This window comes from Lytechinus variegatus, chromosome 1 (assembly GCF_018143015.1).
Source record: "Lytechinus variegatus isolate NC3 chromosome 1, Lvar_3.0, whole genome shotgun sequence".
NCBI classification, from domain to species: Eukaryota; Metazoa; Echinodermata; class Echinoidea; order Temnopleuroida; family Toxopneustidae; genus Lytechinus; species Lytechinus variegatus.
In genome coordinates this window covers 74,000,150-74,016,279 of record NC_054740.1, presented here as the reverse complement: position 1 = coordinate 74,016,279, position 16,130 = coordinate 74,000,150, and the positions used below count along the sequence as shown (strand labels likewise).

Genomic DNA, 16,130 nt, shown 5'->3' with positions numbered 1-16,130 from the left:
TCAGAATTTTTTGCGTTTTTATTTTTGACGTCATATATGAGCAGCTTCCCTTAGCCTATATCGCGAATAAAAGAAATGAATTGAAATAAAATTTTCTCCAAAAAATTAAAATGTGTTTTATTGTATCTTCAATATATCAACAGAAAAAAATACAGCCGCTCCTGAAAAAAAAAATTAAGTAATCATGAACCATTAAAAAACTGAAGTTCATGCTTTTTATATAACATAACATCTGGGGCGGCTAGCTGCTCGTATATGACGTCACAAATCAAATACTTCTAATTTCAATAACATTTATTTAGGGTACGTTTAAAGCCTTAACCGCGACAATTTCACTTTGCTCCAGATTCTGATAATGGTTGAGCAGTCAATGTTGTGGAGTGTTATGGAGTATTTCTAAGTTACATACACCTAGACTTATGCTCATAACATGATATGGGGGGGGGTCTTGAGAACTGACGACTGAATTGAAGGGGCTTATAACGGGGCCAATGAAAATGGTGAAAATTATGTGAGTAGGAACGGCTTGAAAGGCGTTGAAAAGGGGGTCTTGAGGGCCGTACATACCCTTACTGCCATTGTGGGAGAGTGCTCCCCCCCACGGTATTAACCAATGCCTGAGGTTATCTTATTTGTAATTTGATTTCTGAATATGGTGACCGATCGACATACATAGCTTACTTCCATACTAAATTTATGCATGGAACAAGAAATAAATTCACTGAGTTTGGACAGTTTGTTTGCAAATGAGTTTATATCTACTGTAGATATATCTCAAACTTTTAGTTAGATCAGATATCCTCTAAAATGGAAAGAAACTCGTGTTTCAAGATTTACAGCCTAGAATTAACGTAAATCATATCAAGACCAATATTAATCGATCGGAGATATTGTGTCATTATTTGGGTTCATCCTTAATGGAGCTGAATCAAATCTAAACAGCAGGCAGCTGTTCTCCTCATATACACAGACGGCTCGCTATCGTGCAGCTACCATTAGGGGACTTACAATGCAAAATCCCCCCGTCGGGGCTTTTTAATTTTTGTCCTTAATGAATCAAAATTTTGAAATTTAACACGACAGAAATGCAAATTAATATTCCCTCTAGCATTAATTGCCAAAAACGAGGAAAAATCAAGTTAAAAGGAACAAAAAACAGTAATTTACCTCGGCTGTTGCGCAACTTCAATTCCTGTTTTTTCCGAACTTATAGTACATAAACATATGGCCATTGAGTCCCCTGTACAGATCGCGCAAGAACTTCGGTGTCTGTATTTGGTGAGTGAAGCCAACGGAGTTCAGCTGAACAGCCAACATGACAGAGACCGAAGTTTTTGGTCTAAATCAAATCCAGAAATTATTTAATGGCAAACCGGCCTGAAACCCATTAAAAATACTTGGCATGGCGGCAAAACCACACCGTACCACGAAGAAAACCTCCATGCAGTTCTACAGACCAAAAGATTATGGGAAGGGGGTTACAAAGAATCGGTGGCAAACTTCCGAATACTAAAAGAATACCTTAGATCATAAAAAAGTAAGATAAAATTTTGTAAATATATGAACTCACGTGGCAATATCAACTAAGATAATAGTACTCACTGGAGGACCATTGATGTTATGCGAAAAGAAAAGGGACAGCATGAATAAATTAAATGACGTAATGAGGTCACATGAATAAATATTTTTGTAATATACCTCATATCGCTTTCGTTTAGTGTAATAGCAAAGATGATAACCTCTACTTAGGTTATAAGCTACGTTTGACGCACAGAGAAAGCATCGAGTTCCGAACAAAATTATACTAGAAAAAGGACACGACGGGATCAATTGCAAACACTATAATCTCGCCAGGGTCAGAAAGAAAAAAATACTTGGGGAAATACATTTGGTAAACACACGAATCTTACAAATCTAAGCCAGCAGATTAGTATTCATATCGTAAACTAGATATCAATCGTTGTTGTTGTTGTTGTGTGTGTGTGTTTTTATCATTTTACTTTTCACTTTTTAAGGCACAATTTTCTTTGCCGCTTTTATGTTCTTTGCTGTAGAACGGCGGCGACTAGAATGTACTAAATACATGTGACGTCAGACGGAATGAGCCATTTACGATTATTTCTTTCTCGGCTCAGGGAAAGGGCTTTTCGATTTTTGTGACATGTGGTTGAATTAATTGGTTGAAAATGATATACATGTAGGTTTTGTTTAGATACCAAATTTGTCTCCTTTTTATTGCACCTCCAAGATAGCTGATGAAAAAATCATACGCTACATTTTTGTGTCTACCATTATTATCATTATTTTCGTTCAGTGAATGATTGGTGATATCTTTGTTTTGTATTTCACATTATACAGTGAATTCAATTTGTATGACTATTTTAACAAAACCATACTCATGCAAGTGCCTTATTTTGTAGTCAAATAGATGAGAAACTGCATGTTGTTAAAATAATATCAATGTCGATGCTGCGAGAATTTCTATCCACGTTTTCTGAAACTACATTCATTAATTTGCTACTATTCATATCATAATCTATATCAAAAGTATATTTTAATAGCAGGAGTAGTAGACAGTTGGGTAATGAGACAGACAAATTGAGGGAAAGTACAATATAAAAGTATGTTCAGATTAATGAGTGAGTGAGTGGGTCTGTGATAGTGCCCCAAATGAGATGGCAGTTGTAAACATTTAGATACCTACTTAACGCAATGTCAAATGAGTTCGCACTTCAATCGCTATCATTTCGTTTTAGAGGATATAACCATACCCTGAGTGAATGAGTGATCAAATGATGATCAGTGAGAGAGTAGCCAGGCTGACACTTGCACGACTTTTGGCCACGATTTTGCGTGGCAAGTCGTGCCATTTTGGGGCACGAACTGAAAGGCTCCCGCACTGTTCACGACTTGTTCACGCATAGTTCACGACAAGTTCACGACGAGTTCACGAATAGTTCACGAATGCGTGCCCGTCAGTGTCCGCATTGACACGAACTGGCGCAATTAGGACGGTGTCGTGCTGAACTATTCGTGAACACGACGTGAGCTGTTCGTAAACTATTCGTGACAGTCGTGGCATGGCGCGCACTGCCACGCACTGGCACGCAACCTCCCGCATCGTCCCGACGATTTCACGATTTGCGCATAAAAGCCAGCCTGACACTTGCACGATTTTGTGTCACGCATTGGCACGACTCAAGTCGTGCCAGTGCGCAAACTAGTCGTGAACTGGCGTGAAGTGTGATAAAACACGTCGTGACTGCGTGCCATGTCGGGACGAGAATTTTGAAAATGTTCAAAATTTTGGTCACGACAAAATTTAGCGACCGGGTCGTGAACTATGCGCAAACTGTTCGTGAACTCGTCGTGAACTCGTCGAGACGATGCGGGAGGATGCGTGCCAGTGCGCGCCATGCCACAACTGTCACGAATAGTTCACGAACAGCTCACGTCGTGTTCACGAATAGTTCAGCACGACACCGTCCGAATTGCGCAAACTCGTCGTGCCAATGCGGGAAGTGCGTAAACTATGCGTGAACTCGTCGTGCCAGTTCGTGTCAATGTGGACACTGACGGGCACGCATTCGTGAACTATTCGTGAACTCGTCGTGAACTATGCGTGAACAAGTCGTAAACAGTGCGAGAGCCTCCCAGTTCGTGCCCCAAAATGGCACGACTTGCCAAGACAAAATCGTGGCCAAAAGTCGTGCAAGTGTCAGCCTGGCTTGTGTGTGGGCGAGAGTGTGAGATAGTTAGTGATTTAGTGTGAGTGAGTGGTACGCCAAATAAGATGACACTTCAGTCTTTATAATTTCGTTTTAGAGGATAAATATATCCTGAATAAGTTAGTAAGCGAATGCATAAGTGGTTGAGATGATGATTGATTTAGTGAGTGAGTGAGTGAGTGAATAAAATAAATAACTTTTGATGAATCCTTAGTTGTGACCGAGACTTTTTATATGCTATGTGAACGGCACAGCATTATAACGGTTACTCTCCCCCCCCTTCCTCTCTCTTTTTTATTCTCTTCTTTGCCCACCTTCCTTTCTCTTTTTTCTTCTCTCCCTTTCCCCCTCTTCCTCTCTCTTCTTTTCCTTCTCTTTTCCCCCCATTTTCTCTTTATGTTTTCTTCTGTTTCTTTCCCCCTCTTCTTCCTAGTTTTTTTAGCGGGTGGGGGAGAGGCAATGCCCCCTTGGCTCGTCCCATGGATCTGCGCCTGATAGAATCCTATGGTCTAGTATCATTTGACCTTTGACCTCTCGATGACATTTGATATATCCTGATTTCATGCATTTCATGTTATTTTCTGGTCCCATTTATCCTTTTATTACCTTTATAAAACTTTAAGTTTCGCAATGTTTTGTTTAATATACTTTTTTTGGATAATTAAACATCAAACTGAAACTCAATTTATAATTTTACACACACTGCGTACTATCGGACCCGCGGACTATCGGGATGTCCCTTTTATAAGAAAAAAAAATAAGAAGCCCCCGGAAGCATTCGGTAGCGACACGGACGTACAAGGTAGCTACACGGATGATCACCCGTCCGTGTACTCCGGGATGAAAAATTGAGCATGCTAATTTTTTCTCCAGGATATGCTGGTACATCAAGGACGGCGCCGGATGAGTAGCCGGTACGCGGTAATCCCAGACTGTACACGGAGGAACCCGGATTGAAAATCCGGGATGATCCGTGTTGGATCCATGAAGGTGTAAAAGGGGCTTATTATTTTTTTTACATAGACAAAAATCATCACCGAGAGATGGCGCTAAATGTCAAATGTAAATTGTGGAGGTGAATCTGTCCGAGTGGTCTCGGGCGCCTGACTAGCCACATGAAAATCCGGGGATCAATCCCAGGTCACGTCACCTGGTCCATAAGCAAGGCATTAATATTCTACAGTTCTCTTTCATCCTACATTCAAATGAATGGAAATGCTATCTTGAAGCATTCTTGGTATCAAAGCGTGTGTGCTTTGTTTTCAAAAGGCAAAAAATGACAAATTCGAATTAAGAAAACAGAACATTAACACTTGTAATTATTGCAATTTTAAATGATACTCGAGTATAAATTAGATTATTAGAATATATACCAAAGCTTTATCGGGTTAACTTGGATAGGTGTGATCCATCAAATAAAATTCAGTACTCCCTCTGGTGACAGCAATATCACATCTTTGAGAAACGTTGCCGTCAGACTTCCGGCATTGGTCGAGCGATTTTTTGACACCTTTGTGATCGTGTGCAAAAACAAATATTAGTTCCTTACCAAAGAGGTGGATACATTAAAGCTTACCAAAAGAGCCTCTAGACAGAAAGAAGTTGGAAAAGATCCAAAGTTAGTTTTTGAGTAATTGATAGTTGCCAACTCGACTGTGGATGGCAAAAAATCCAAAAATATCCAGATGAATTTTGAGATTTAACACATTATTATGAACATGGTTTTTATGTGTACTAAATATTAAGGCGGGTGTCTGTGCGTGAAAACACAATCAAATTGTGGATATTGTGTACCCGTATTTTGTATTTCTCTACCCAATTTTGTTTCTTCTCTCCTTTCCCATTTGCTGCTTCTATCTCACCAATAGGTCTATACTATACCTCAAAATAAATCCTAGAAAGAGTGTGCTAGAATTACCCCCATCCCTTCCTAATTTACCGTTTGGGTCAAATGTGAGCGCTATACGCTAACGAGGAATGTAAATACTTTCTTTGACATACGACCATCCAAAGAAATATCTTTGTCTCTCTCTCTTGGCTATACGCCACATAATGAAAACCTATATACTAACCTCCATTTTTTGCACCTCCCGAGAACCACCTATTCAATCGCGATTCATGTTGGTCCGTTAATTCCTTTTTAATGAGAAAAATGCCCCTGTCATTTTTTCTTTCATCTAAATGCCAAGCCAGATATCATTCATGAATATACACAAAGTAAATTTCGTAAAATGTTATCTATTCAAGGTAGCATTTATTTTGTATTCTTCAACATGTTCAATGAATTATGTTGATCTTTTTCGTATATTAAAATACGGACTAGTCTTCTGATAAATTTCCCCAGCCCCAAGATTTGCTATACTTTCAGAACGGGAGAGGGAGAGGGGGGGGGGGGGGAGATAGAAGGGGTAGTGAAGGAAGGGGAAATATTCAATCTTTTGGGTGTCTTTTGCTTTCATTATTTCCATTAATAGGGATAAGGAAAGTTTGTATTCAACTTTTTATTCATTACATTCTTGAACATTTTTTTTATTAAAAACGACACTGTAAAACATAAATCATTAAATTGCATTTTCAGGGTTTTTTCTAATGTCAATAGTATAGAACAAAATACTAGTAGCATACGCCCAAGATTGTATAACGGTGTATCACTTTACGCTTGCCATGGCAGAGATACCTTGTCAGAGGAGCGGTTGATAGAATATCTAACTCTTTGTAAGACGGGACCCTGTTGTTTCAACGATCAACACCTCGCAATATGCAAGTTTAAAAAATGCTCATGTAAATCAAAGTTAAAATAGACGAAATCTACCTAATTTGTTATCCATCATTTTCGATTCATCAATTAACAAATTTTTCATCATTTATTGATTCTGAGTAGTCATGACCTTGATGATCATTATTTTCGTGAAATCAACAAACAGCCCTAAATTATTTTGATGATGAAATTTTAAATTAAAGAGATTTAAGTGAATTTCCCCAAATAATCTAACTCTTCAAACAATTTGGCATCTTCTAATTTAATTAAGAGGGACAAAGGACTTAAGGAATAATATTTAATTCAGGTTGAAAGTAAGAAGAATTATGCAATAGGACTAAAATACGACATATTCAGGTTTATTGGAAGAAATAAGAACTTTCATTCAGTAAGAATTCTTTGACGGTATATAGCTTTCTCCATGATACGCTTCATCAAAAAACATGAGGAGGAAACGAAGATGCGATGATTAAATTTTAATCGCCATAACAAATATATTCTTGAAGTGTACATTTCCATTAATCTGAAAAGAAAGAATCTATCGATTAGGGCGCCCAGCAGGCAAATACATCAAAGGTTTGCCAAGGATATCTTGCGATCACGTGACCTGACTGAAACTAAGCCATTAATTAACTGCCAGTTCATAATAATTAAAGAAAACATCCCTATTGTGGACACGGCGCTTTTGTTTTTCAATTGAAGCTGCCCATTGTAAAGTGGAGAACATAAAATCATCCATGGAGTGTTTTTCTTGGTTGGTTGGTTTGTTTTGTCAATCATCAGAGTTTGCTATGCGTCGTATACTTTAATAATTGGAAGCTGTGATTGGATGATAAAACCCCACAAATACTGTTGAACTGCTCACTCTACTTCAAATATTCAGTTATGCTGATAATTTTCATTAGGTTTTGCCCTTAATATGACACCACCACAACTGTGACGACACCAAAGGATTAAGCAAGAAAGTTTGATAACGATTCATCGATCAATTTCATCTCAATTTGCACAGGTGTAGAAATTTAAATACTATGAAGCAAAGATAGCAAGAGCATTGTCGATAATATTTCTTCTTACTAACTGCATGTATATCAATATATACGCCGGCAACTTCATAGCAATTTGATTTTTAATCAAAGTGAGAGGCTGCTGAAGCGAAGTTGGTTTTTGACAAATTTTATTAGCAAGTCAAATCATCAAGATGCGTTTGAAGCTGTGAAGCTATTCATTGAGGTAAGTTTTGATTTCTACCAAATTTCACAAATCTTCGTAGCATGTTATATATATATACACAGGTCCCCTATTATAGGAGCTACAGTCTTTAAATCATTGGTAATACTATATTTATGATAGCAGTAAATACTAGCAATTTTTAGAATAAAGAATACAATGAATTTTAGGCAGTGATTGATTAAAGGTTATATAACGAGTAGTGCTTGCTATTATTATACTTGACATCAAACTGAGTAAAACTTCATGGTTTGCTTATCGTGCAAATTTCATAATAGCAGCCGCGAGAGACAATAATTGACGTTCCATTCATAAAATCTAGCGACCTTTTCTAAAAACATTTCAAATTTCACGTTATGGTCATTAGAGATATGTTCTGTAATATGTGAATACTAAACAGAATTACGCATTATTAATTAAAAGTATTTTCAGCTCGTGCGTTTAGGTTTAAGGTGCCAAACACTTACATGTAAAACAAAATGAGAAGGGGTTCGAAAATCAGGGAAGGTGTGTGTTAGTGGGGTTAATATACTGATTGTGTTATTCACTCATGTTTTTCTTGCAATCTGAAATTCCATGAGGGATGGGGTTAGGGCATGTTATATCGAAATTCAACTCGTTTAGGGTCGGGATGCAAATAGAAATGCATGAAATGAATATCATTTTGACTAAAATAATTTATGTACGTTAATTCCCATTCAGAGTTTTAAAAGGTAGTCTACCAAAACAAATAGTTGATTTATATCAAATAAGCTCACTATTTCTTTTGTCTTATTAAATACAGTTTTAATCTATTCTTTACTTAAATATAAAAATTTAAATTACTCCCTGATATTTGCATTGCTTTTAATAATAATGATAATAATGTACATTTATATAGCGCTTATTATTACAATAGTTTCTAATCGCTTAACATTTATATTTTAACATAATACATGTATAGGGATTATTAAGAGCATAATAAATTATATCGCATTACGTTGCATACATTTTTACATAATATTGTGATCAAATGAAGAGTCTCCATAATGTCAAATTTTTCAAAACTAAAATATAAGATTCATAAATGAAATACAAAAGTAATAAGTTAGTGAGCATATGCACTGTAGTGTACATAACATTTTTATAAAAAAATATTAGTAGACATTTAAAACGCCATAGCTTTTTCAAATTTAACATTCAAGTTCGAGTAAATCTTCGCGTTATGCTTCTTTCATCTCTATTTGTTTACTTTCATTGACCATTGGTGCGGAATTCGTCTTTATATAGGATATTTAAGAAAAAAATACTTTTACAGTTATAATGTTATATACGTGCCCATGGAGAAGTGGTGGCGGGGGGGGGGGGGGCTGGAACCCTATCACTCTACATTATTCCATCTCTTTATACCCCTCTGTATAAGGCTATAGAACCTCCCCCTTTTTATTGTACGTACACATGAATCATGAATTATATAATAACTTCATTTATTTATACAGATGGGAATACTACAATACTGCATTTTCGTGCTGTTCAACGTACATGTATGTCTTTGTGGAATTGCTGTACTTCCAATATTTGGTAAGATATGGTCCACACTCTCAGTTACAGTCTGAAAAGTTTTTAATGATGGAGGGGGGGGGGGGGGGTGGTCATATAGGGGTGGGGTTAATTATTGGCATGCATAATGTAAAGGACCATTTAGTATTAATTCATGTTGTAGATAATCCAAATCTTCACATTTTTATCGTAAAATAATTTGAATTGAATTGAATTCATTTCCGTTAAAAACCAAACAACAATATATATAAAATGAAACATGTGAATTCATATATTATGGAAATGGGAGGATGGCCCTACTCAGCAGCATCAATCATGGTGCTGCTGGTCTACCAAGGGGTCCTCATATTATGTAACGCCTTTATTTGTCTATTCATAATCCTTGCTTGTTTGTATTTTTGTAACATATTTTTTTAGATTGTTGAATTGGAATAAGGAAAATCTTTTTTTTTTAAAAGTTAAAGTCACTTTGAAATAGTGTCAGCTCAAGTCCATACACGGTTCTTTGCCGAGAAAGCAAGATTTTTAATGAAATACATGTATTAGGATATTTAAGCCTATATACCCAAGAAAAAATAACCTATACTTTCCCGCTAATCCTTACACCGTTCACACCATACTATCATGCCATGGACAAAATAAGTGTAGAAAGTTCAAAAGCACCCATTTTCAATAAAGATCCAAATGTCCATTGCATTTTTTGTCACTAGACAAATGCCAGAAACAACAAAATATTGAATATGTCCGCCATTGTCTTGTGAAAAGGTCTGTATATCAAAATTATCGATGAAAATTGTTGGCCTTTGGCTAAACACTACATGTAACTTTGTGTCTGAGTGCCAGTTTTGATTAAAAAAAACCCCGGAAATTTCAAGATTTTTGGTATAATAAAATCACAAAGCGGGTGCTCTAGCACTGAGCCATCATGCCCGCTTCACTATTGATGAAAAAGGGTGTTTTCAGATTTAAACTTAACGTAAACATTTTTTGGTTGTATTCTTACGAGCCACCAAGGCCCTGGGAACGATTTTTGAGTTGGGGTGCTGTAGTGATTTTTACAAGCAAAAAGAAAAAAAAGCTTTCAATCCAAAATAAAGGTGGTTTCGGTCCGGAGAAATTTGACAAGGACAAAATAAGAAGTTTTCCTTAAAAATGTTCATTTTCATAACATTTCTGCCTTTAATAATACCTACCAGATTTCCAGGACGTGTTGCGTGCGGAAAAAGAGACCAATTACAATAAAATGCCTGCTTTATCTTATTGAGGATTATGAACCAAAGACTTTAGTCTTCATTTTCTTGCGTGGATTTCAAAATTTTGCGCTTATTGAATGAGTCATCAACAGCAGAAAATGCTATGAGAGAAGAAACACTGATTCTTCATTTCATATTGTTGGTTTATGAATATTGAAGTTTCAATTGTATATGATAATAACAATAATAATAGTAATATAAAAATACTTATTATACGGCACTTTTCCGGAAGGCCCAAAGCGCATACAATGAAAATATTTGAAATAAATATATGCTGAAACTATGAAACTACAAACTACGAGAGCGATAGATTTTTCAATCATGCTTGAATTCCCTCTCATTCAGAACTAACATTCATTCTATGTGAACGTGATTCCGGAGCGATCGACTGCGGCGATGGCATCATCATCATCTCCACAGCTAACTATGGACGAACTAATTCAGAAACCTGCGGTCAGAGTCGCAGTACTAATTGTGTTTCAGACGTAACCTCTCTCCTGACCGCATCCTGCAGTGGCCACATTACGTGTGCCATTGAAGCCGATAATGAAGTCTTTGGAGATCCTTGCAGCGGAGTCGAAAAATACCTAGAAGTTAATTACATATGTATAGGTAATTGCATATACGTTGAAGATTTATTTATTTGTTTTTACTGTACGATTTAATATTCCATTTCGCCAATCACATAACGGAATGATGTCAATCTTGAAGATACTTCTACAACTACTACTACTACTACTACCACCACTTTAATAATGATAACAACAATAATAATAAAGAGAATATAGAAAATAATAATGATACTATACTTCGACTACAACTATTAATAATGATGACATATTAATAATAAAAACACGAATGACAGGTAATGGAGAGATGAACATATTGTTAATAACATTATGATCCATGAATATACACCTTTTTTGCACACATTAAATAGATCTCTTCTTTGGTTTGAAGATTCGGTGAAAAAAATATCTGTACTCCTAACAATACCCACCACAATCATAAACAGTTAAGGGGATGGTCCGGGCTGAAAATATTTATATCTTAATACATAGAGTCGAATTAACTGAGCAAAATAGGATAACAAATAACAAAGTTATTGAATTTTAAAGTTTAGTAATATTTTGTGATAACAGTCGTCATGAATATTCATTAGATGGGCTGATGATGTCACATCTCCACCTCCAATTTCCTATGTTATTACATGAAATCATTTTTTTTCATTATTTCATACTTGTGTGAGTAATACGTCTTCCTTATAATGAAATAAGTTGCAGCAATAAATATCTAATGCACTAAATCAGTTGTCAATCCAATTTTTCTAGTTCTTGGAGGATAAAAAATGGAATAAACCGAATTTCATGTAACAATTAAATACAAAAGAACAAGTGGGATGTGACATCATCAGCCGACCTAATGAATATTCATGACGACTGTTTTCACAAATATTGCTAAACTTTAACAATAAATAACTTTCTTATCCGATTTTGATGAAATTTATGCTATTTTGCTGAGTAAATTCTACTCTATGTATTAAGATATAAATATTTTCAGGCCGGTCCACCCCTTTTATGTCGGACCACTTAGATTGAAAAATAAACTGTCAACATAATCAGATTAATTAGTAAGGCTTAAGATGTCAAATACCTGATTATTATATTGTCTCTCAACAAGTGAATACTGGTAGGGGGGGGGACGGCACGGGGACGGAGCCGGTATTATTTAAATCAATGCATAGCAAAAACAAAAATGATATATTCAATTGCATGGCAATGAAGATTTGATTCAAAGTATATCATCTACTTATATATGTTTTTGTTTCATTTTGGCATCACATTCAGGAGGTACGACACTGACAACAGCGCAAGCCCAAACAATACCACCAACTACTACACAGCAGCAAACTACAATGAAGGCACCATCAACAACAACACAGCAGCAAACAACGCATATATCAACAACAAATGAAGAAACAACAGCACAACCATCAACATCGCAACAGCAACCTACAACACCAACGCAACAGCAAACGACGGTAGGCCCTTTAACAACAAATGAAGAAACAACAACGCAGCCATCAACACCGCAACAGCAAACTACAACACCAACGCAACAGCAAACGACGATGGACCCTTTAACAACAAATGAAGAAACAACAACGCAACCATCAACACCGCAACAGCAAACTACAACTCATCCATCTACAACACCAACGCAACAGAAAACGACGGTAGGCCCTTTAACAACAACAACAGGGCAGCAAACAACACCGGAGACATCAACATCATATAGAAAAATGACAACGCAATCCTCAACAACACCACAACAGCAACCTACAACGCATCCATCTACAACAGCAACGCACCAGCAAACAACGTTTGGCCCTTCAACAACAACTGGGCAGCAAACAACAAAACAGACATCAACCGCAAGTAAAGAAACAACAATGCAACCCTCATCAACACCGCAGAAGAAACCTACAATGCATCCATCTACAACAGCAACGCAGGAACAAACGACAAATAAAGGCACAACAACACAAACCCCAGTAACAACACAGCGATTAACTACAACGCATCCATCGAGATCAGCACAGCAACAAACGACAGTTGGATCTTCAACAGCACAACGGCAAACAACAACAAAGACATCAACAACAAATATAGAAACAGTCACGCGACCATCAACACCACAGCAAGAACCTACAACGCATCCATTGACAACAACTCAGCAACAAACGACAGTTGAAGCTTTATCATATCAAGAAACAACAATGCAGCCATCAACGGAAAATGAAAAGACAGCGACACAGCAGCAAACGTCATTAAAGACATCAAAACAAAATGAAGATACAACGACTCATCTCTCAACAACACCGGAACAGCAACCTAAAACGCATCCATCGACAACAGCACAGCAACAAACGACAGTTGGATCATCAACAACACGTGACCAAACAACGCAGACATCAACAGTAAATAAAGAAACACATTTGCCAACAACAACACAGCAACAAACAACAACATCAAATGAAGATACATCAATGAAACCATCCCAAACTACGACACAACAGCAATCTACAATACATCCATCAATAACAACACAGCAACAAACGAAAACGCAGACGTCAACGGTAAATGAAGAGACAACAACACAGCAGCAAACGCCAACTCAGACATCAAAACAAAATGAAGATACAACGACCCAGCTCTCAATAACATCGCAGCAGCAACTCATAACACATCCACCAAGAACAAGTCACCAACAAACGACAGTTAGATCTTCAACAACAACACAGCCGCAGTCAACAACGCAGATTTCATCATCAAATAAAGAAAGAACAACGCAACCTTCAACAACAAACCAGCAGCAAACAAGACAGCCATCAACAACAGTGAATAAAGAAACAACAATAACCCCGCCTCATACATCTATAGGAACGAAAGAAACATCACAGCCATCAACAACAGTAGTTCTGCAAACTACACTGCAACCCTTGACAACATTGCAGCAGCAAATTTCTACGGAAAGATTAACAACAAATGAAGAAACAACAATGGAAACAGTGATAGCAACAGAGCATGAGGAGACGTCGACACAACATCAAACGACAACGTGGCCATCGACTTCAACGCAACAGCAAACAATGCATGCATCGACATTATTGCAGGAACAATCACAAATGCAACAATCAACCACAATACATCAGCGAACAACGCAGTTATTCTCATCGTCAATGCAACAACAAACGACATCACATTCGTCAGCATCAACGAAACATCGAACAACATCAGAACCGCAACAAACAAACCATCAGCAAACTACATCAGAGCAAGAAAAAACGACGCAGCAGCAAACAAGAACGCAGTCTTCGGCACGACAAAGCACAACACAAAAATCAACAACGCAGCCATCAACCCCAACACTGTTAATGCAAACGACGCAGCCATCAACAACACAAATACAGCAGCTAACGACGACGCATTATTCATCAATCGGACGACAGACAACGTCAGGGACCGCAGAAATATATCAAGCAAGAGCAACGCAGAGAAAATTGCCATCAAAATGTAAGTTTGAAACTTAAACCAAAATATAACAATTTTTCCATGTAATTCACGCCATGCCAGGATCACACAAAGGCAGGGGCGGATCAAGCATTCGCCAATATCGGGGGAGGCGGAAAATATTTTCATCGATATTCTATAATCTTCCGCTAAAAGCTGATTTCTGTTGTGTTTTTTTTGAGGGGGTATTCCTAGGGAAAGGCTCCTGTATCGTATTACTCATTGGGCCTTGCTCAATTGGATATGATTTATTTATTTATTTATTCATGCATGTTCACAATGTACAATGTAAAAAAATACACAGATAATATATAAATATATATAAAACACAAGTAAATAATGAACATACAAAGGTGTTACAACATAAGCTAAATTTGGTTGAAGCACCTTTAAACTGGTTTTGCATCCAAGAAAACAAAATAAAAATGTAAGAATAATAAGGAACAATTTTTTACTTAAAATCCTTTTTCGAGAATTAATTTCAACATGGACCTAACAAGTATATTTGTTGTTTATTTCCCTGTTACATCTAAAAGGGTATAAAATGCGATATGTGGCATCCGTACCACGATTTAAAAAAAAATCTTTTCCGACCATACTGATTAATTGATCAGTAATACCATACCATGAATAAGTGTCGTTGTATTAAATGTGTGTGATTTACTTCAATTGCAGATAAGATATTCAGAAGATACTGGCTTCTTGCAGACAACGCCGCACTCGATGCCTCATACGCACTCCCTGGTGTGACGTCATTCATCCAGTGCAGTCAAATATGCTTCGATGAGGCCTCGTGTCCTGCTTTCACATACATCAAAAGTGATAGATTGTGCTTAATAGGCGAGCATTCAGCCCTGAACATGCTTCAACTACACCAGGGGGCTAAGACCTATTCAAGCGAGCTTAATTTGTAAAAGTTCGAATCCACATGGATTTTAGATCAAGAGAAAAGGATGGATGTGAAAGAATACGACATGAACGAATTAGCCAGTTCCTTATATAAATTGATATAAGTGTGTCATGTGTGTGGGGATGAGGATCATTTAAAAAAAAAAAAAAAAAAAAACACATATCGGAAAATCTAAGATGAGCAAGAACGAATCTACAATCCAAACTGAACTCTTCTTGGCAATGGAGCAGCGTATACGTGACTTACAAAAAGGGAAAGCGAATGAAACGACTTGCCTCTAGTTGCGCGTAGTTGAAACGTGTTACATTCTCTACGGTTTGCCTCTTCCGCCATTCGTGAGATATATCACCTCTGCCGGGCAACTTCGCTACTTTTTGTGACTGCTTTAAGTCGAAAAAGAGACCTTGTTTTGAAATATCTGTAGATATTAGAAATCAATTAAACCCTTAATAACAGCGAACTTGTGTATATGGATTTATTGACACCGAAAATGCAGTTATCAACGGACTGATAAAAGATGAAACTTATTGCATGTGTACATTTTTCTTCTCCTCACGTGTTCCGAAATTCATAACAATGTCGTGGTCGTGGAGTGTCATAGCATTAGAAACATTATATGTACTAGCTCCATTACGAAAAGTT

General features: G+C 37.0%; 1 protein-coding gene across 1 annotated transcript; it reads left to right on the top strand.

Moving 5' to 3' along the window:
* Nucleotides 1-6,962: 6,962 nt before the first annotated feature.
* Nucleotides 6,963-15,640, top strand: LOC121422651 (mucin-5AC-like). The gene is made up of 5 exons (XM_041617815.1): nucleotides 6,963-7,716; nucleotides 9,192-9,273; nucleotides 10,851-11,117; nucleotides 12,353-14,581; nucleotides 15,254-15,640. Exons 2-5 carry the CDS (start codon nucleotides 9,192-9,194, stop codon nucleotides 15,490-15,492), a joined length of 2,817 nt encoding a protein of 938 aa, XP_041473749.1. The 5' UTR covers nucleotides 6,963-7,716; the 3' UTR covers nucleotides 15,493-15,640.
* The last annotated feature ends 490 nt before the right edge of the window (nucleotides 15,641-16,130 follow it).

Coding starts and splice junctions, on each gene's coding strand:
- LOC121422651 (XM_041617815.1), top strand. CDS start 9,192: ATGGGAATACTACAATACTGCATTTTCGTGCTGTTCAACGTACATGTA. Junction 9,274..10,850: donor TGCTGTACTTCCAATATTTG/GTAAGATATGGT, acceptor CCTCTCATTCAG/AACTAACATTCATTCTATGT. Junction 14,582..15,253: donor GAGAAAATTGCCATCAAAAT/GTAAGTTTGAAA, acceptor CTTCAATTGCAG/ATAAGATATTCAGAAGATAC.